This window comes from Gracilinanus agilis, chromosome 3, assembly GCF_016433145.1.
Source record: "Gracilinanus agilis isolate LMUSP501 chromosome 3, AgileGrace, whole genome shotgun sequence".
In the NCBI taxonomy this organism is placed as follows: domain Eukaryota; kingdom Metazoa; phylum Chordata; class Mammalia; order Didelphimorphia; family Didelphidae; genus Gracilinanus; species Gracilinanus agilis.
In genome coordinates this window covers 173,664,808-173,686,166 of record NC_058132.1, presented here as the reverse complement: position 1 = coordinate 173,686,166, position 21,359 = coordinate 173,664,808, and the positions used below count along the sequence as shown (strand labels likewise).

The 21,359-nt window shown below is 36.3% G+C and overlaps 1 protein-coding gene across 2 annotated transcripts in view; it reads right to left on the bottom strand.

Annotated features, from left to right (window-relative positions):
• The window catches only part of CEP57 (centrosomal protein 57), a 74,202-nt gene that overhangs the window by 49,729 nt on the left and 3,114 nt on the right, over positions 1–21,359 (bottom strand). For both annotated transcript variants that reach the window (XM_044668388.1, XM_044668387.1), the window contains exon 2: positions 15,158–15,314. In XM_044668388.1, the coding sequence (XP_044524323.1) occupies positions 15,158–15,278 (121 nt within the window). In that variant the 5' untranslated portion in view covers positions 15,279–15,314. The remainder of the gene's footprint in view (positions 1–15,157; positions 15,315–21,359) is intronic.

Here is a 21,359-nt window from a genome sequence, read left to right as displayed (position 1 = left end):
ATGAATGGGAAATAGACCCTGAACATGGACACTTGCTACAACCAGTGGAAATGTGCGTTGGCCATGGGTGGGGGGAGAGCGGGGGGTGAAGGGGAAAGTAGGGGCATAAAGTATGTAAACAGATTAAAAACGAATATTAATAAATGTCTAAAAAAAAAAGAAATTCTAGAAGTTTCTTTGTATCATAAACGTAAAACTAAGTCATCTAAGGACAACTCTCTCATTTGCAGATTTCTTCCTAATTCTACATCTAAACCTCTCTTCACAACATCCAAACCCTTATTTTGTTCTCTCTTCCACTGCTCTACTTACTGATAAAGAAAAGGTTTTTGTTGCTAAGGCAAAGTTCTCTACTTAAAAATTTCAGTCTTCTAGAAAAGACTGAAATCCCTTCAATAATTCTCCCCACTCCCCTAATGTAACCTTAAATTTCTCCTAATTATTATCTCTTTTGCTAACAAACATGCCCAGGTCTCTCCCTTCCTTAAAAGATCTTCATTTGACCCTGCTATCCCTTCAAAATATCACAGTACATATAAAGAGACAGGCACAATAATATAGTGTTGATGGAACTGTGTAAGATTCACTCATTGTGAAAAACAGTTCCGAATTATGCCAAGAAAGTGGCTAAAGAAGTCCATACCTGTTGACTCAGAACCCATTAATAGAAACATACTTCTAGAAGGATAAAAACACAAAGGATTCCCTTATATTATACAAAAAAAGTCATAGCTGCACTTTTAGTGGAAGTAAAGAAATAGAGGCAGAATAGATAGCTATCAATTAGGAAGTAGCTAAACAAATTGTGGTACATTAATATAATGAAACATCCTGTGCCATAAAAAACAATGAATTTAGAATAATACAAACAAATTAAAAAAAAATAAAACTAAATCAGAAAAACAACTTACACAACTAGAACCATGTAAACAGAAAGGACAAAATAAAACAAACCTGACAGCTGTAATTTGAATGTATGTAATTCTAAAGACTAATTTTATTTTGATCCTGAAAAAGAGGTGAAGAATTTCACCTCCAGGGGCAGCTAGGTAGCTCAATGGGTTGAGAGCCAGGCCTAGAGACAAGAGATCCTAGGTTCAAATCTGGCCTCAGACACTTCCTAGCTGTGTGACCCTGGCAAGTCACTTAACCCCCATTGCCTAGTCCTTACCACTCTTCTGCCTTGGAATCAATGCACAGTATTGATTTCAAAACCGAAGGTAAAGGTTTATTAAAAAAAAAAAAAAAAAAAAAAGAATTCCACCTCTCTTCCTTTGATGTATATGTTGGGTACTGTGGATTAAGAAAGCTGCAGATACTATCACTTGGCTCACATGGTTCATTTTGCTCAAATGCTTTTTTCTTCTTTGTAATAAGGGATGGCTGACTGAGCAGGGGAAGAAGGATATATTTAGAATGGAAAGTAAAGTAAAAACAAAATAAACCGAAAGAAAGAAAAAAACAGTAAAATAATTGCATTTTATTTGTTTCAAAATGGAATTTAGGAATTGTAACAAATAAATTTAGGGTTTTTGAATATGAGAATAATAAAATGAGATTGTGGTTGCCATTTATAAAAGATTAGCTCCTAAGTTAAAATGACTGTTAGCATCAGCTTTTAATAATTTAATATAATGTAAATACAGCAAAAGAGAAATGTAAGAGGGAAATAGAAAATATTTCCTAGCTAAATATCCTATAATTGCCAATTCGAAGAAATTCAGCTCAACTTCAACAAAAGCTCCATCAGGTCCTAATCTCCATGTGGAAGTCCAATTAACTTATTTAATTTGGGTCTTACCAGTGTAAGCCTCTTCCTTCAGTTCCAGTCATCCACCCAGAAAGCCTCCAGAATCATGGGGCTCCTCCTTACCCAGGAGAGTCTACCCATCAAAGAGTCAAGGAGTGAATGAATTCTCTTCTCCTAGGTCTCGGCTTTTATAGTCCTTTTTCCAAGTCACTTTCTCCCACTTCATGGGAACCAATCATAGCCTGCCAAATTGCCTAGGGTGTGAACTCTTATCAAAAGGATTCAAAGTTTTTGGTCAATATAGCAGAAAAGAAAAGACAGAAGAAAATAAAAAAGTTCTAAATAGTTCTTGTCCAATTCCAGGACATGCACCTGAAACTTTCCATGTGTTCTCACCCCATTAGAATGTGAACAAGGACTCTCTTCTACTAGTATCCTCCAGTGGGTGCTTAGCATGATCGCACTTGGTAAGCCTTAAATCCTCCCCCACCCCCATTCATTCATTCATCATTTCCAGAGTTATATATCCAACCTATCCTTTATCCTGAGCTCCAGTCTCACATCCCCAATGGCCTACTGCCTTTAGACAGGAAAAGTCTAAAAGTGAAGATACTATATTTCCCATGAAATTTACCCCTCCTTCTAATGTCTTTATTTCTGTTGAGGAGCTATACTTTTCTTGTCACCTAGGATCACAATCTCCTGGTTATCCTAGACTTTTCCTCCTATCTACACCCTAGGATCCACTGATTAAAAAAAATAAATAAACCCTTACCTTCCCTCTTAGAATCAATACCATGTATTAGTTCCAAGGCAGAACAACAATAAAGGCTAGGCAATGTAGGTCAAGTGACTTGCCCAATCCAGAACTTTCCATCTCTAGGCTTGGTCCTTGATCCACTGAGCCACCTAGCTGCTCCTCCACTAAGTTTTATATTTAACTGATTTTATTTCCATAATATCTCTTTTATTTAAGCCTTTTCTATACTAATAGTTTTGAACCTAGCTTAAATTCTCATTACTCAATTTTTTTTAAATGTTAAAGTGTTTTTATATGTAATTGAGGAAAAATAAAATATTTTAAAAGACATATTTATATTTGATGGAAAAAAAAGACAAGTTAGCATAAAATGAATTCAATTCAACCCAATATTTCTACTATGTGCACTAGGCTCCAGATATATAAAGAAAAAAACAAGACAATCCCTAGCAATGAATAGACTGCTAGGTACAAAAGTATAGTATGAATCCGCAAATATAACATAAAGAGAGCTGAAGCAAAGACTAAGTTAAAACTTATTTGAAGAAAGCTAAGCATAATGACCTCATGGATTCAGAACTGGTTGAATGGTCAGACACCAAAAGTAGTAATTAGTCAATTTAGGTCTCTAGTGTACTGTCTGTGTTTGGTCCTGTGCTGCTGAATATTTTTTAATCAATGGATAAAGCTTTAGATGTCACACATATAAAATCTATAGAAGACATAAAATTAGAAGGGATAGTTAAGATATTAGGTGATAGGATGAAAAATGATTTAGCCCAGAATGCCGGGCCATATCTAATATGATGAAATTTAATATGAATAAATTTAAGTTTTTTTTTAACTCAAGAGAAAAATTAAAGGCAATATGGTGTAGTAAATTCAAGCCATTAACTTTGGAGTTGAAAAGACTTAGATTCAAGTTCTACCTCATACATCCTAGCTATGTTGCAAATAGCTAAATATCAATGATCATTTTGTGAGTTAAGTAGGACAGAATTGAGTTATTTAGTTAACACTATTAGGAGTTATGTAGGTTAAAATTAATTAGCTCTATTGATGATTAATTTGCTTGCATTTGGTTTACAAGACATTTATTTATACTTCCCCCCTCCATGCATTCCAATGAGAACAATGCGTAAAAAAATTAGCTTCTCTATGTTTCTCTGCTGTTTTATACCTAAATGTTCATAAATTGCATGTAGAAAGTCCCAGAATCTGGTTAACTAAACACTGTGTTTTGTTATTTTTTTTTAAACCCTTAACTACTGTGCATTGGCTCCTAGGTGGAAGAGTGGTAAGGGTGAGTAATGGGGGTCAAGTGACTTGCCCAGGGTCACACAGCTGGGAAGTGTCTGAGGCCAGATTTGAACGTAGGACCTCTTGTCTATAGGCCTGACTCTCAATCTACTGAGCTATCCAGTTGCCCTTTTGTTATTTTTTTAAACCCATACCTTCTGTCATTGGATCCATCTTAAGTATTGGTTCAAAGGCAGAAGTGCAGTTAAGGACTAGGGAAATAGACTTAAATGACCTGCCCAGGGTCACATAACTAGGAAGTGTCTGCGGAGAGATTTGAACCCAGGTCCTCATGTGTCTAGGCCTGCCTCTCTATACACTGAGCCATCTAGCTTCCCAGTCTTTGAGACTATAAGTTATAAGTGAGCTCTCCATCACTTCCAGTAAAGTTAACACACTAGGAAACCCCTATATCCAGGAACCCATAGGTTTGGACACATACCTATCCCTAATCAAAAACAAAAAACACAGTTAAAGATGAACAAGGTATAGCTAGATAACAGCGTGTGTGAAGAAGATCTAAGAGGTTATATAGATTAACACTCAATATAAGTCACGTTCATGATATGGATTACCAGGAGACTAATGAAATATTAGATTGTATTAATAAGAGACACTATTAGACTACCCCCAGGAAGATGACAGAAGTGCTACTCTATGCTCTGCTTGGACCACACCTCAAATATTATGTTCAATTTGGGTTTCTACATTTACCTTTCCTCCTTTTGAATACTGGTGTGAGTTTGAACTTGGTCTGTAAGTGAGGAATGTGTGAGGGAAATCATTGGGTAAATTGGGTCACAAGGATAGAATGGCAGCCAGAGAGGGGCAGCAATGGAGTCAAGATATCAAGAGATAGGGGACAGGGTGATCTTCCCTGCAATGCCCCCCTCTAGACTGCCGCCCTAACGTGATACAGGCAAAACAGAAAGCCATAGCTGGATCCAGAGTGTCATGTTAGTGGGTGGAGAATAGGTTTGATAAACTGAAGCAAGAGCAGATCTTGCTCTCTTCTCTTCCATGTTTGTCGCTGACTGGACTTGCCTGTGTAGCATGTGTAAGGGAGCCCTCATGGGTACCACAACCTAAATAGAACAATAAGGAAAGTAACTTTGATATCACTCTCTTATTTTTTCCACCCTCCCTCCATTACCTTTGATTAATAAAATTACTAATTACGGCCAGTTTCATAATTTTCACTCTTACAACATGGAGAGAGTATCTAGCAGAAAGTAATTTTTAAATTCACCCCACATAAATATTGGTCGAAGGAAATGGGAGCTATTTAGTCTGGAGAAAAGAAGACTTAGGAGAAATATTTTAGCTAGTTTGTAATGGAAGAACAGATTTCTTCTGCTTTGCCTGAGAGGGATAAACTAAGAATAATGGTGAAGTTTCAGATACAAATTTAAGCCTGAGCAAAGGAAAAACTTTTAACCCTTCAAGTTATCCCAAGGAAGAATAAATTGTCTTGGAGATGGTGGAATTTTCCCTTACCTGAGGTCTTTAAGCAAAAGATGGATGGCCACTTGCCAAGTATGATGAGGAGAGAATTTGTTTTCCAGATTAAGGTTGGTTTAAAGGTCCCTTCCAGCTTTGAGATTATGGGATATTACTTTTAGTCTTAAAACTAGCATATTTAGCTATATTATGAGGCAAGCAAATTTGGGAAGTAGGAGATGGGGGATATTATTTCTACTAGAAACTGTACATTGAGTTCTAAGCAACTGATTTATAAGTTAACCACTGGAATAGAACTTGTTCACAAAATTGGGACTTTCTATGCCATAAGAAACTAACTAGAGCTTCATATCCAAAAAGTAGTTACTAATGAAAAAAACAAACCTGAAAAAATGAAGAGAAAAGAATAGCTACATAGTACAGCCTAAGGTCTAGTATTATTTAGCATTAAAAAAAAATCAACTTAGATACTATAATTCAGATAATGCAAATTGGGTCTACAGCTGATAAAACACTAGACAATGCAACTAACATAAGAAATGTATAGCAGAAATTCACAGACCATGGCAAACTAAACACATTATATATATATATATATATACACACACACACACACATATATATGTAAAGTTGAATATATATATATATATGAATATATATTTGTAAAGTTGAATAAAGATTAAAATAAATTACAAAGATAACACAGCTGGGTTCAGAAAAGAACACACATTTAGTAAAATTCAATGAGTCCTTACTTAAGAAAAAGAATGTTAGCCTGATGAAGATTTAACAAGACTGAGCTTTAATTGTTAGAGTGGTTTGACTGAAATTTTGTTATGCAACTGGTCCTTATTAAAAGAACATGCCCATTTCTGTTGTCTATATTTATATGGAAAACTGGGAGAGGGCTCTAAAAAAAATATGAAAACATTAAAGAACAGAAAAGATTGAAGAAGTTGGCAAAATACAAACTGTCATTAGGTGTAGTTACTTTATATGTAAGTAGGGATAATACCTCTACTGTAAAGTTTTATTCTGACATTAAAGTCTTTAGCTAATTCAAGCCCTGGTTTTGGCCTTTAAAAAGGGGCCAAGGGGCAGCTGGGTAGCTCAGTGGATTGAGAGCCAGGCCTAGAGATGGGAGGTCCTAGGTTCAAATCTGGCCTCAGACACTTCCCAGCTGTGTGACCCTGGGCAAATCCCTTAACTCCCATTGCCTAGCCCTTACTACTCTTCTGCCTTGGAGCCAATACACAGTATTGACTCCAAGATAGAAGGTAAGGGTTTAAAAAAAAATAAAATAAAAAGGAGCCAAACATATGAACTGAAGAGGACTAAAAACTGAAATGAGACAGAGAAGGGATACACAGAGACATACTCAATTGTTCAGAGAAAGATCTGTGCACCTGCATCAAGGAAATGGCAGAAATATTCCTTTACTGTTATACAGCCATGTGAAACACATAGTTTCCAAAGAAAAGTAGAGCTTACCAGGAAGTAGGAATCATGTGATTTTTCTAGCAACCTTTGGATCTTTTCCTCTTAAGCAGAGTGGGTGGTGGTGGATACAGGATGAAAAAGAAGTCGGTCAACAAACATTTATTAAGCTAAGCACTTACTACGTGTGATAGGCACTGAGAAAGCACCATCAAGCATCATCATCGTCACCATCAAGGCTAATATTGTAAGGTTATCTTTAACTATTAGCATCTCAAGGGTCAACTGAATCAGAAGGGGAGAGGGCTCTCAGAGCTCTCAGCCTTCAGACCATCACATCATCCCCCTCCTCCCCCCAACTTACCTATAATTAGATAGGAAAAATGAACAAACACCAAAAAAGAACCTAACTCTAAAGAATTTTTATGGAGACAAAGAACAAGGAAACAGTGAAAGCAAAGGAAACACACCCAAAATCCAAAATAAAAAATACAGATTGGACACAGATTCTGGAAAAACTCAAAAAGGACTTAAAAAACCAACTAAGAGAGGCAGAGGAAAAGTGAGAAAGAGAAATGAAAGTGATGCAAGAAGAAAGGAAAGTGATGCAAGAAGAAATTTAAGTAATGCAAGAAATGGGCCAACTGAAAAAAGGAGAACCAAAAACTGATGGAGGAAAATCAGGTCTTAAAAATCAGAACTGACCATCTAGAAACAAATGATTTCATGAGAAATCAAGAAACAATAAAGTGGAATCAAAGGAATGAAAAAATAGAGGAAAACATTAAATATCTTGTTGAAGAAACAAATGACCTAGAAAATAGATCTAGGAGAGACAATCTGAGAATTATTGGACTAACTGAAAACCATGATCAAGAAAAAAACCTTGATATCCAGAGATCCTTGAACAAGAAAATAAAATTGAAATTGAAAGAAATCACAGATCACCTCCAGATAGAAATCCTCAAATGTCAACTTCCAGGAATAGAATTGTTAAATTCAAGCCACCAAGCCAAGGAAAAAATACATCAAACAATCAGAAAGAAACCATTCAAATACCATGGAGCTACAATCAGGATCACACAGGACCTAGTGACTTCTACATTAAAGGATCAAAAGGTATGGAATATGATATTCAGGAAGGAAAAAGATCTGGGTTTACAACCCAGAGTCACCTATCCAGCAAAACTGAGTATATTCTTTCAGGGGGAAAAAAATGGACATTCAATAAAACATAAGATTTCCAAGCATTCCTGAGGAATAAACCAAACCTAAAGAAAAAATATGGAGTCCAAATACAAGAAACAAGAGAAGCTCAAAAAGGTAAATAAGAAAGAAAATTTAAGGGACTCATTAAGGTCAAAATAAGTCTACATGGAAAGAGGATTTCTGTAATTCTCAAAAATTACTCTTAATAGTAGAGAAGACAGAAGGAATTTATTCAGAAAAAGGGTGGAGAAAGTAAATTGATTATGATGATATATATATGTAAATATGATGATATGGAATGATATGTATATATGATATAACAGGTATGCATATGAATGATATGTAAAAAAATCAAAGGTTGAAAGAGAGGGTTGCACTGAGAGAAAAGGGAAGGGAGAAATAGAATGTTAAATTATATAACATAAAGAGGCATGAAAAACCATTATAGAGAGGAAGAGTAGGGGTGGTGAGAGGCAATGCTTAAACTTTACTCTCACCATAAAGGGCTCAGAAAGGGTAAAACAAGTATACTCAGTGGGGTATAGAATTCTCTCTTACCCCATAGAGAAGAAGGGGAATAAGACAAGGGAAGAGGGAGGTAACTGGAGGGAGGGGGAAGTAAGGGTGTGTGACAAAAAGCAAAATACTGGTGAGGAGGAACAGAGATAAAGGGAATAGAGTAAGATTTAAAGGGGATAATTCAATGGAGGGCAATGTGATAATTCTAAAATATATAAGGAACTAAATCAAATTTACAAAAAAATCAGGGGCAGCTGGGTAGCTCAGTGGAGTGAGAGTCAGGCCTAGAGACAGGAGGTCCTAGGTTCAAACCCGGCCTCAGCCACTTCCCAGCTGTGTGACCCTGGGCAAGTCACTTGACCCCCATTGCCCACCCTTACCACTCTTCCACCTATGAGACAATACACCGAAGTACAAGGGTTAAAAAAAAAATCAAGCCATTACCCAATCAGCACATGGTCAAGGGACATGAATAAGCAATTTTCATGTGATGAAATCAAAACTATCAATAAGCATGTGGAAAAGTGTTCTAAATACCTCCCAATTAGAGAAATGCAAATAAAACCAACTCTGAGGTACCACCTTATACCTAGTGGACTGGCTAATATGGCAGCAAAGGAAAGTGAGAAAAGCTGGAGGGGATGTGGGAAAATTGGGACACTAATACACTGCTGGTGGAGTTGTGAATTGGTCCAACCATTCTGGAAGGCAACTTGGAACTATGCGCAAAGGGCTTTAAAAGAATGCCTGCCCTTTGATCCAGCCATACCACTGATGGATTTGTATCCCAAAGAGAAAATAAAGAAAAAGACTTGTACAAAAATATTTATAGCTGCGCTCTTTGTAGTGGCAAAGAATTGGAAAATGAGGGGGTGTCCATTGATTGGGGAATAGCTGAACAAATTCTTGTACCTGATGGTGATGGAATACTATTGTGCTGAAAGAAATAATGAACTGGAGGAATTCCATGTGAACTGGAAAGACCTCCAGGAATTGATGCAGAATGAAAGAAGCAGAACCAGAACATTATACACAGAGACTGATATATTGTGGCACAATTGAACACAATGGACTTTTCAACTAGCAGTAATGTAATGTAATGTAATGTAATGTAATGTAATGTAATGTAATGTAATGTAATGTAATGTAATGTAATGTAATGTAATGTAATGACATGACCCAGGACAATCCAGAGGGACTTATGAAAAAGAACACTATCCATATCCAGAGAAAGAACTGTAGGAACAGAAACGCGTAAGAAAAATATATGATCGAATCACGTGGTTTGATGGGTATATAATTGGGGTTTTGGTGTTAAAAGATCACTCTATTGCAAATATGAATAACATAGAAATAGGTATAACCTAGTGGAATTGCTCATTAGCTCTGGGAGCAGGGAGGTAAAGGGCAGGGAGGGGAACCATGAATCATGTAACCATGGAAAAATATTCTAAAGAAAAAAAAAAGGTTCCTGTGTAGATTTCTCACCTATACCACACGCCGTTAATTATAGATCTGTCCCAAGGATCTTGTCTTAGGCCCCCTTCCCTTTACTTTCTTACTTGGTGATATCATTATTTATTACAGTTTACCAACATTATAGAGGACTGCTATAGTTCTCAATCCACTGTAGCAACAAATAAAGGCAGTTAGGTGGAATGATAGATCATTCAAGTTAACTTGGCATCGGGAAAATCTGGATCCAAAACCTCAGACATTAACTAGCTATATTACTGTGGGCAATTCACTAACTAGCTCACTTAGCCAGTTTCCTCATCTATAAAATGAGGATAATAATAACACCTATATTGGCATCAAATGAGATATTACATAAAAGATGTTCTGCAAACCTCAAGATGTTTGCTAAATGTTAGCTATTATTATTATCATCTATTTATTCAACCCAGATCTCTCACCCTAGTCCAAGCCCTTTAAATACATCATCTCATTATTCTCCTCTTGCCTGTACTAACTGGACCTTGCCTCAAATCTCTCCATTCTCTAATTTATCTACTACATAGCTAATAAACTGATTTTCCTAAGCACGGGTCTGACAATGTTACTTCCCTAACTCAAAAGTACTAGAGTGGCTCCCAAATGCCACTATGGAAAAATGTAAACTTGTTTAACTTTTAAAGTATTTTAACACTGGAACCCCAACCTAGCTTTCCAACTTGTTATATATTCTTCATTTTCCTCTACTATTCAGTGTAGCCAGACTGGTCTCATTTTTCCTTACACTTAATACTTCATTCCCCCGCCTCTTTGTATGACATGAATACACTTGCCATTGTTGCTTGACACCTTCTTGATTTCAAAACTCAGGCTAAATCCTACCTTATATAAAACCTTTCTTGGCTCCCCCAACTTGCAAATATCCCACCCCTGCCATTAACATGAATTTATTTCACATTTATCTGTGAGTATATGACTGTGAATGTATGTTTTCTGCTATAGTAGGACATGAGTTCCATGAAGTCAAGGAACATTTCATCTTTGTCTTTTTATCTCCAGTGTCAAACACATTGTCTGGCACAAAGTAAGCATTTAATTAATGTTGATTAACCAATTGCTTGGGTCATCATCTATGGCAGATGCCCCATCAGAAAGGATGGGAGGATAGAGAACAAATGGAAAGAGGGCAGGAATTACTGATGTTAAAACCTCATGTGTTTTCTTTGTTATATCCTTTCTTTCCTTCTGAGAAGCCCAAGGGACTGACTTGCCTGTTTCTCTTTCTACCACTACCATCTGTCATTTCAACTAGTTTCTCTCTTCTTCTCTAACCAACTATGGAATAGAAAGAAATCTTACAACTTCCTAATTCTTCTGTCCATAAAACAAAAACACAGTTTTGATGTTTTGTAACAGTTATTTTGTTTTCTTTTTAAGCTGAGGATAAAGAAAAGGGGTTAAAATAAAATCCCAGGAGGACAGCTAGATGGCTCAGTGGGTTGAGGGCAAAGTCTTGGGTTCAATCCTGCCTCAGATACATCTTAGCTGCATGACCCTGGGCAAATCACTTAACCACATAGCCTATGCCGGTGATGGGAAATATATGGCATACATGTCAGCACTGACACATCTAACCATTTTTGATGACAGAGAAGTATGGGGCCGCATGCCAAGGATGAAACATTTGCTGTGGTGTAGTGCAGACACTGTGCACTATAGATGACAATTCTACCTATATTAATTTACCTAGTTTGGTTTACTAAATACAGCTATATATTACAATTATACATTTTTTAATTTAAACTATGAATATCGTGAAATTATGGTTTTTTCTCAAAGTGACACACCACCTGAGTTATGCTCGTTTTTTCTGGCGAATTTTGACATACCAAACTCAAAAGGCTGCCCATCACTGGCCTAGCCCTTACCACTGTTCTGCCTTGGAACCAATACAGAGTATTGATTCTAAGATGGAAAGGAAAGATTAAAAACAAACAAACAATAACAACAAAAAAAAAATCCCTTCAATTTTCTTGCTATTTTCATCCTCTCCCACAAATTTCACTACAAAAACCAAGTTACTTGTAGGTTAATACAGAACTGAAGTAAAATCCATTTATATTTCAGAGAAGAATGAAACTTATGTTATCTCTTTGAATCTTAGTTTGCTAATCTTTAAAATGAGGGCTAGACTAGATCAGTTATGTCTCATGTGCATTTAATTAAAAATGTGCCCCTTGGGGGCAGCTGGGTAGCTCAGTGGATTGAGAGCCAGGCCTAGAGATGGGAGGTCCTAGGTTCAAATCTGGCCTCAGACACTTCCGAGCTGTGTGACCCTGGGCAAGTCACTTGACCCCCATTGCTTAGCCCTTACCACTCTTCTGCCTTGGAGCCAATACACAGTATTGACTCCAAGATAGAAGGTAAGGGTTAAAAAAAAAAAAGTGCCCCTTTATTCCGGCTCTCTGGGATCTCAGGGCTCTCTGGCTCCAGGAAGAGGCTGGCACCAAGTCCTGCATGACTCTGGGAATACTTGGCTCTGACCCAGATTGAGAGGTCAGGTCTGTCCAACCATAGAGGCAGAGAAGTGACATCACTGGCCTTATAAGAAAGGGGACAGAACAGGCCCATGCTCTTTTTCAGGCTGGAGACTTGCAAAGAGAATTGGGGAGCATTAAATAGGGGTGATCATGTGATCTCTCTCTCTCTCTCTCTCTGCCTCCCCCTCATCTTTACTAATCATTATAAATTAATACACGGTCTCCAGAGAATTTTAATCATAAAAAGTCTCCTAATGAAATTTTGGGTTTTTCATCACAGAAGTAAAGACTAAGTATGATGAAAATAAGATGAGGTTCTAAGTGGTTTCTGAGATGTATAAAAGGAAAATAATGCCCATCATACAAGAACTGTGGAGTGTTAGAAGGGAGTATGGTACAAAATACAGCCAGAGAAGAAGAGGCAAAACTTTCTATAGAACAGTCAAGGAGGAAGAAAGTAAGAAAAGAGAATGAAAAATTCTAAGGACAATGCAGGAAAAGAGAACAGAAGACTGCTGAGTAACCATTTGCATAGAAGGGACATACTTAAATCTGGTAAAAATGAGTTAGGAACAACTATAACTTCTGGCATATAAAAAAAAAGACACCAATCAGTTTTTATATTTCCAGTAATGACAAACTATAGTTACATCTAATAATTGTTAAGAGAATTTTTATTAATTTCCTTTTTATATATTTAAGAGGGAAAGGAGCAATAATATTTTTCAGTAAGAGACCCCTTGCTATGCCTCTTGGCAGTTGGTGACAGTTAGAAGGGCGTAGCTGAGTTTTGGTTTCTAAGTTGCAGACCGTTGGAAAGGGCTTTTTGTCTTTTGGTCTCCTGGGGAGAGGTTGTGCTGCTAGCACTGTCTCTGGTTGGAGACAGAGAACTGAATTAAGGCCTTACTGGCCTTATTGATTATTGATTAACTTGGGTAGATAAGGTAGATAGATAGTGGTTATATTATCAGATAGAGAGAGTAGGAGAGTAGGCAATGGCTTCAGCCTAGAAGACGATACTGCCCTCTGAGGCAGATGGATCTAGGGTTTTCTAGAAAAATTTAGTTAGAATTGGGATCTTGGGTATAGTTACAAGCTATTGTAAAATTACTTTCACTTTCCTCCTTCCTATTTCCTATCCATATTTCCTAATAATACACTACGCGTTTTGCATTTAATAATCTGTGCACTGGGTTTTTTTCAAACTCCTACACCAAAAATTTAATCCTTCACATAATATAGAATGTCTAGGAATGAAAAATGGAATATTCTAGACAACACATAGTATACTGAAATCAGCAGTTTTAAAAACATTTATAACATGCAGCATCTAACTCATACAGAACATAATGAAAACATACAACATACATTTTTCTTTCATTATTTAGGAGTTATTTAAGGATCTTATGATATCTCTGAATCATTAGTATGATCAATTTTATAATTTTATAGAACTGTAATTTAAATTCTAATTATCTAGTTGTTTGAATTCTGGATAAAATCCAAATTTAAAAAACTAGATAAATAAGCATCCAGCACTAAACTAAGTACAGTGAGAAGATATCAAAGAAATAAAAACTGACATTTTAAGTTTGTAAAGCACTTTACTCATATTATTTCATTTGAACTTTATTTAAACCCTGTTAAGTAGGTACTGACGGTATTCTTATCTTACCTTTTACAGATGAGGAAACTGAGGCTCAAAGAAACTGAGTGACTTACAGTCACATAGCTATGTCAGAGGTAGGATTTAAACCAGATCTTTCTGACTTGAAGTCTGGCTCTAATCTTTGACAGTCACTTAAAATATAGAATATAATGAACCAATTTCTCAAAGGCACTCTCCAACACAAAAATATCTGGAACCAGCTACTTTAGTAGAATTAAAATAATATTCACCTTCTTTTGCAACATGATGAACATGGAAATATGTACTGTATGATAACAATGTATGATAACCTATATCATAGGACCTGCTATCTTGGGAAGGGGGGGTAGGATGGAAAGGAAGGAGGGAACACAGATTGCAAAATGTCCAAAAACAACTACTAAAAATTGTTTTGATGTATAATCTGGAAAAAATATTAAAAAATATTCAATTAACAAAATTTACTCACCTAAGTTTAATTTGTAGGTAGAGACATTTAGGTTACATGTAAAGAGAGACCGTCCTTCAGTAAAGATGCTCAAACACTGAGATATGGCACCGACTCCTGGGAATCTTTGATTACTATGTGACCATGGGCAAGTTACTTTACCTTTCTAGATATCAGTTTCCTCATCTATAATATGACAGAGGTGGACTAGAAAGTTTCTGAGGTCCCTTTCAGCTCTACATCTATGATCCTAAGAATGAAAGAGAATAAATGCATACCCATCTGTTTTGGATAACTTAAGTATCATCTTACTTTTTGATAAGAGATTAGACTAGAATAATATCCTCAAATTTGCATTAGTTTTAAAATCACAAAATTTTCTATTTGCCTACTGGTTCCAACAAGTTTCAAATGCAAATAATTATATAAGCCAAAACTTTTTTTAAGAAAGAAAAAAAAAAAAAAGGAAATGAGTATTTGAAGGTAATACAATTCTTAGGACTTAAGAGGGAATGGAATTCCCCACCCCTCCCCACATTAATTGTTATAAGTAAACTGAAAAATATGATCACCACAAAACTTTAACCCCTGACTAACCTTGGATAAAATTAAGATTATTTGCCTACTTTACCTCTGCTATTGCTTTCTGGATAGGCACATGTTGGTTTTTGTGGAGAGCGTCGTATATCCGAATTAAGGAAAGGCTTATCGGGTGGATAGACTACATATGAAGATGCAGATAGCCGAACCATGGCTGCAGTAGACAGAGGTGGTTCAGGTAGGATGTTCTGAAAAATGAAATGTACAGTTTAGTTAATGATAAATGATTAAAAAATACCCTTTAATTAGGGCTTGAAATATCTATCATCTTAGTCGGTAATAGTTGAAATCAAATTTGTGTTTCAATCTGCTACATTTGGATACAATAGAATAGTTCAGCATTACTATTACAAAACTAATCAGGTATTTCATGCCCACACTTATGTAGTGATCTGACAAGCACTATGGAAGCAAAGAAAATTTAATTACTAGCAATTTTAGGTGAACCCTAACCACCTGTAAAAGCACTTAGCAAAACTTAAAGCACTACAGAAGCAAAGAAACCACACCATCCATGTGGAGAAGATAGACTTCATGTGAGATGGTCTCAATAATCTCATCCATTTGGTAGATAATATCCCTTGCTAGGGGGAGAGAGGGGCAGATTTAGGATAGGGGTGTCAGTAGTCCTTCAGAGGGTTTGGACATTAGATTCTGAGACTAGGATAGAAAATCAGTGAGGGAAGAATAAAAGATTTCTGTGAAGTAGCAAAGGCTTAGTAGAAATTATAAAGGAATTTGTAGTAAGGTTCTGACAGAATAGTTACATGATTTCCTTGAGCAGTGTTCAGCATCAGGGGAATAGGAGGTGAGAAGATGGAAGATGGTAACTTGTGGTGGAATCTGTCAAGTAAAAGCAGCAGTAGAAAAAGGCAGCAAGGGATTCAAGGATGGAAGACAAGTATATATATTTGAACTGGTAAACTGTAAAGTAAAGACTATGACAGGAATAAAGTGAGGACAGAACTTGAGTAGCAGACAGGGAGAAGAGAAGAGCAGTGCAGGAATTATAGGTCCCAGAGAGAACAAGGAGTATGTTTGAGAAAAATGAGGCAGAGAGAAAGAGGATAAGAACTTATATATCATGAATTTCAGGGTTTAAGGTTATAAAGGTAACATAGTTAAAGGAAAAATTACCCTTTGGGAGTTATGAGGTTTGATAAATCAAGAGGGCAGGTTGGCTTTTTGGTCTCTTTCCCCATTTCTTCTCAATCTATTTTATACCTAGTTACTAGATTAATTTTAGAACCACAGATTTAGAGCTGCAAGGGATCTTCTTAAAGGCAATTTAATCACATCCCTTTATTTTAAATATAAGGAAATGAAGGCCCCTACATCTGCACGTTACCTTACTCAAAAATCTTCTATTGCTTTTCATTGTAGAATCAGAGTTGGAATTGAATGAGAATTTCAGGAACTATTAAATTCAGCTTGTAACTCAAAAAGAATCTACAATAACCCAAAAGGAGCAACCTACATTTGCTTCAAGACCTCTAGTGAGGGAGGATGTACTCCTTCTGGGATGGTCCAATCTATCTTTTTGATAGTTCTATATCATGAAGTATTCCCCTTACTGGTAATTTCAACCCTTGTTCCTAGGTCAACCTTCTGGGGCCAAGCAGAGCAAATCTAATTCCTTTCCCCCACGGCAGTCTTCAAATAGCTTAGCTTTATGAATATTATCTCACTCTATCCCCTCACAACCCTAGGAGATAGACCTATGATTATTCCCATTTTGCAGATGAGGAAACTGAGGCAAAGAGAAGTTAACTGACTAGTCCAGGATCACATAGCTGATGAGTGAGGGCTGGATTTAACTTGAGGTCTAGCTCTACTGTATCACCTAGCTATTTTAAATACTTGAAAGCAGCTATCATGTCATTCCAAATCTTCTATTTTCCAAGTTAAATTTCCCTAGTTCCTTCAAATGATTGCTTTATAACAAGATTTTAAAGCATTTCACTGTCTTGGTTGTTCCCTTATGGATGTTCTGAAGTTAATGTCCTTCTTAAAATAAGGTACCCAGAACTAAACACAAAACACAAAATACTTAGCCATCATTAAAACCTAAAGGTTCCATTATAACTTTTCTTTGATTGCTATATTATATTATTGAATTATCTGCATTTGTACCAGTAAAACCCTCAGATATTCTAGTCACATCTACTTGTGAAGTTGTTTTTTTGAACCACGTACTGATTTTATTTTTCTATCTATGTAATCCATTTTAAAATGCTGTACTATTTAATTGGCTCCTGACTGTCTCATCCAATTTGTTAGTTATTATTCTTGGTTTTGTTTATCACCTGCACATGCATCCATCAATACCCTGTTCCAAAACACTGATAAAAGTGTTAAATAATCCATGACCAAACACAAATACCTGGATCACTCCACTGCAAACTTTCAAGGAGACACTGAGGCATCAATGACTTCCTTTCAGGTCCCCATCATCCAATCAGTACTGAATTCACCTAACTGTGCTACTAAATAATTATAGAATTTGAGCTGGAAGGGACCTCTGAGGTAATATAGTACAACTCCTTTATTTTACAGATAGAGAAACTGTATCTTTCAACTTGTCCAAAATGCATTAGTTGCAGTCAAATGCTTTGTAAAATAAAGATAAACTTTATAGCATTCCATTTTTTTATTGTTTCTATAAATAAGTTTGCAAGAGAAAAAAAAAAGGCAATGGGGTTAATCTGGTATTCCTGGCACTTAGACTGATATTCTGGACTTAAATGCTAACTGACTGACTGAATCAAACACTATGTCTTCCCTTAATGTGTCCTGAAATGGAAACCAATATTACTCTGGTACTTTGCCTTCATGAATCTCCTGTCAGTTGAACTAATTCCCACTGGAGCTTGGGTTTATTTTAGTCAGTTAAAGACAGGGGACCTATCATTATGATTAGTCCTAGTTACCCAATTTAACACTCAGAGTAAACCACCTTAAATTGGTCTCAAATTGTTCCATGTACATAAATTTTATTTTTAACTTGACAGTAAGCTCCTAATTTGTAGAAACCACATTATCTCTGATCACACACACAAAAAAACTGTACGGCCAAACTATACACATAAAAAAAAAAACGTGGATAAAGAATGCCTATTGTCCTATGATATGCTGTTGGATGTACAGCCAATAATAAAGCTGGTCTACTGGTGCAGACATTTTGAGTAGACACTACAGATGGGACACTAAATTAGGTTCAGGTTTTATTAGGATGAAATGAAGAGAGCATACCAGATTGGATTTGATTAATTGGACAATGCTCTTAATATTTCTACAAGTATCCATGAAACAAAGGACCATCTTTTAAAAAACCAATATTCTTCTGGTGATGTTACATAGTTGTGAATTAGGGAATAATATACTATCTTCAAAGAAGTTGGCAGCTAACCAAAGGACTATGGAAATACATGGTAAAATGCTGGGTTTGTACCCCAAAGAGATAATAGGGAAAAATACATGCACAAAAATATTTATAGCTGTATTCTTTGTAGTGGCAAAAAACTGGAAAATAAGGGGGTGCCCACTGATTGGGGAATGGCTGAACAAACCGTGGTATCTGATGGTGATGGAATACTATTGTGCTGAAAGGAATAATGAACTGGAGGGATTCCATGTGAATTGGAAAGACCTCCAGGAATTGATGCAGAGCAAAAGGAGCAGAACCAGGAGAACATTGAACACAGAGACTGATACACTGTGGCACAATCAAATGTAATGGACTTTTGTACTAGCAGCAATGCAATGATCCAGGACAATTCTGAGAGACTTAGGAGAAAGAACGCTATCCACATCTAAAGAAAGAACTATGGAAGTAGAAACGCAGAAGGAAAACATATGATTGATCACATGGTTCGATGGGGATATGATTGGGATGTTGACTTTAAAGGAGCACCCTATTGCAAATATTAATAATATAGAAATAGTTTTTGATCAGTGATACATGCAAAACCCAGTGGAATTGCTTGTTGGCTGGGAGGGAAAGAACATGAATCATGTAACCACAGAAAACATTCTAAATTAATTAATTAAATGAAAAAACGAAAAAACAAAAAAACAAAAAAACCAGAGCTGATACTGCCAGAAATGAAGATAGGGCTAGTTGTGTATGTTTTTCTGGTATATGTACAATGTCAAAAGAATTCAAAAAAAGCCCCCAGCAAGTATTCTGATCCCCTCTGTGGAGGTTTCACAGGGAGGCAGGGACAAGAATCATACAAGGTGAGAAGGTCTAAGGGGCTACAATCTGCAGCAATACAGGGAATATAAACATTGGTGAGTTAAAAAATTAATAAATTAAAGGTATCCCTTCCACATGATGACTTTCTCCATCATAATTTTGATATAGTGAGGGTCAGCATAAGAAATTAAATGAGAATTTTTTTTGGAGTTTTGCAGAAGCCACAAATAACATGCAAAGGCTGGCAGATGGGACAGAAAAGTTTAGAAACTCAGAAATGCAAAAAATATTTGTGTAATATCAACATAGTTTAATCTTTTTTTTTTAAACCCTTACCTTCCATCTTAGAATCAATACTGGGTATTGGTTCTAAGGCAGAAGAGCAGTAAGGTTTAGGCAGTGGGGGTTAAATGTCTTGTCTGAGGACAAATTTGAACTACAGACCTCCTGTCTCTGGCCTGGCCATATTCTACCTTTTAATAACATAAATATACATGATTTTTAAAAGTTAAAATAAGTAAAAAGATAAAGTTTTCAAAAAGAATGAGAAAGTCAGCAGATGACATGCAAAGGCTAGAAATGTAGCAATATCTTGACTGACACATAGACTATGACCAAATATTTAACACATTTTTTTACAAGTTACTGTAAATGCCCCACAAAAGAAAAACAAAACATTCATTCTTCTTTTCTGTTACAAAGGGAGGGCCAAAAAATTTTTATTCAGATTTTTCTGATCTTAGGGACACCATGACCCCAACCCTGATGATGAGGAAGGATACTTGTATACTTGTACAAAGCTTTGTAGTAGTTTTAGGTGCATAATAGGAACTCAATTATTCATTCATTCCTTCAAGTAACTGAGTACAGGGTCCTCTTCTCTTCTTCCTTTATACTGTTTCACTGGTGTTCAGCTCCCACAAATTTAATTATAATCTCTGTGGTGATCACTCTTATATCTACTACTTTAGCCCAAACCTCTCCAATGGCTTCCAATCTCACATCTGCAACTTCCTATTGGATATCTCAGCACTAGATTCCCATAAACATGCAAACTCAATGGGTCCAAATATGAACCCATTATCTTTCCCCCTAAAACTTTTCTTCTTCCTAATAGGTGTCATCCTTGACTTCTCACCCTCTCTAATCCCCCATATCCAAATCTGTTGCCAAGACTTGTTGATTTTAGCCTCTCATTCAGGCCTTCTTTTCTTCTTTAACAGTGGCACCACCAGTATAGGTCCTCATCACTAAGGCATATATTGTTATATAGTCTGCTGTTTGATCTTCCTGCTCTAATTCTTTTCCCTTAAAACAAGTGAAAGAAGTGAGATGGAACTGAGTTCATCCTGAACTTAGCTGCCAAAGTGATCTTAAAGCACAGCTCTGATCATGTCACCTTCCTTAATCAATAAATTCCAATAGTTCACTACCATTTATAGGATCAAATATAAAATCCTCTGGCATTAAAATCCTTTCATAAATTGGCTTCAACCCGCTCCAATACTCTGCATTCCAGTGATACTGGCCTTCTTGCTATTCACAGAAGACACTTCATCTCCTGATTCCAAGGCATTTTCACTTCATGTCCACAATGTCTAGAATTCTTTCAAGTGCTATGCAAAATCTCACCTTCTATAGGAAGTCTTCAATCCTCTTTGATTGCAGTACCTTCCCTCTGTTGATTATCTCCAAATTATCCTGTATATATCTTGTTTATATATTTACAAGCTATATCTCCCATTAGACTATGTGCTCCTTGAGAGCTAGGAATGTCTTTTGCCTTTGGTAGCACAGTGGATAGAGCACTGACTCTGGAATGAGGAAAATCTAACTCAAATCTGGCCTCTGACACTACTACCTGTATAACCCTCAGCAAGTTACTTAACCTTCTTTTGCCTCAGTTTCCTCATCTGTAAAACAGGAATACAATTAGTACCTGCCTCCCAGGGTTGTTAGGAACAAATGAAATAAATATAAAATGCTAAACACTATACCAAGCATATAATAAGCATTATATTAAATGTTAGCTGCT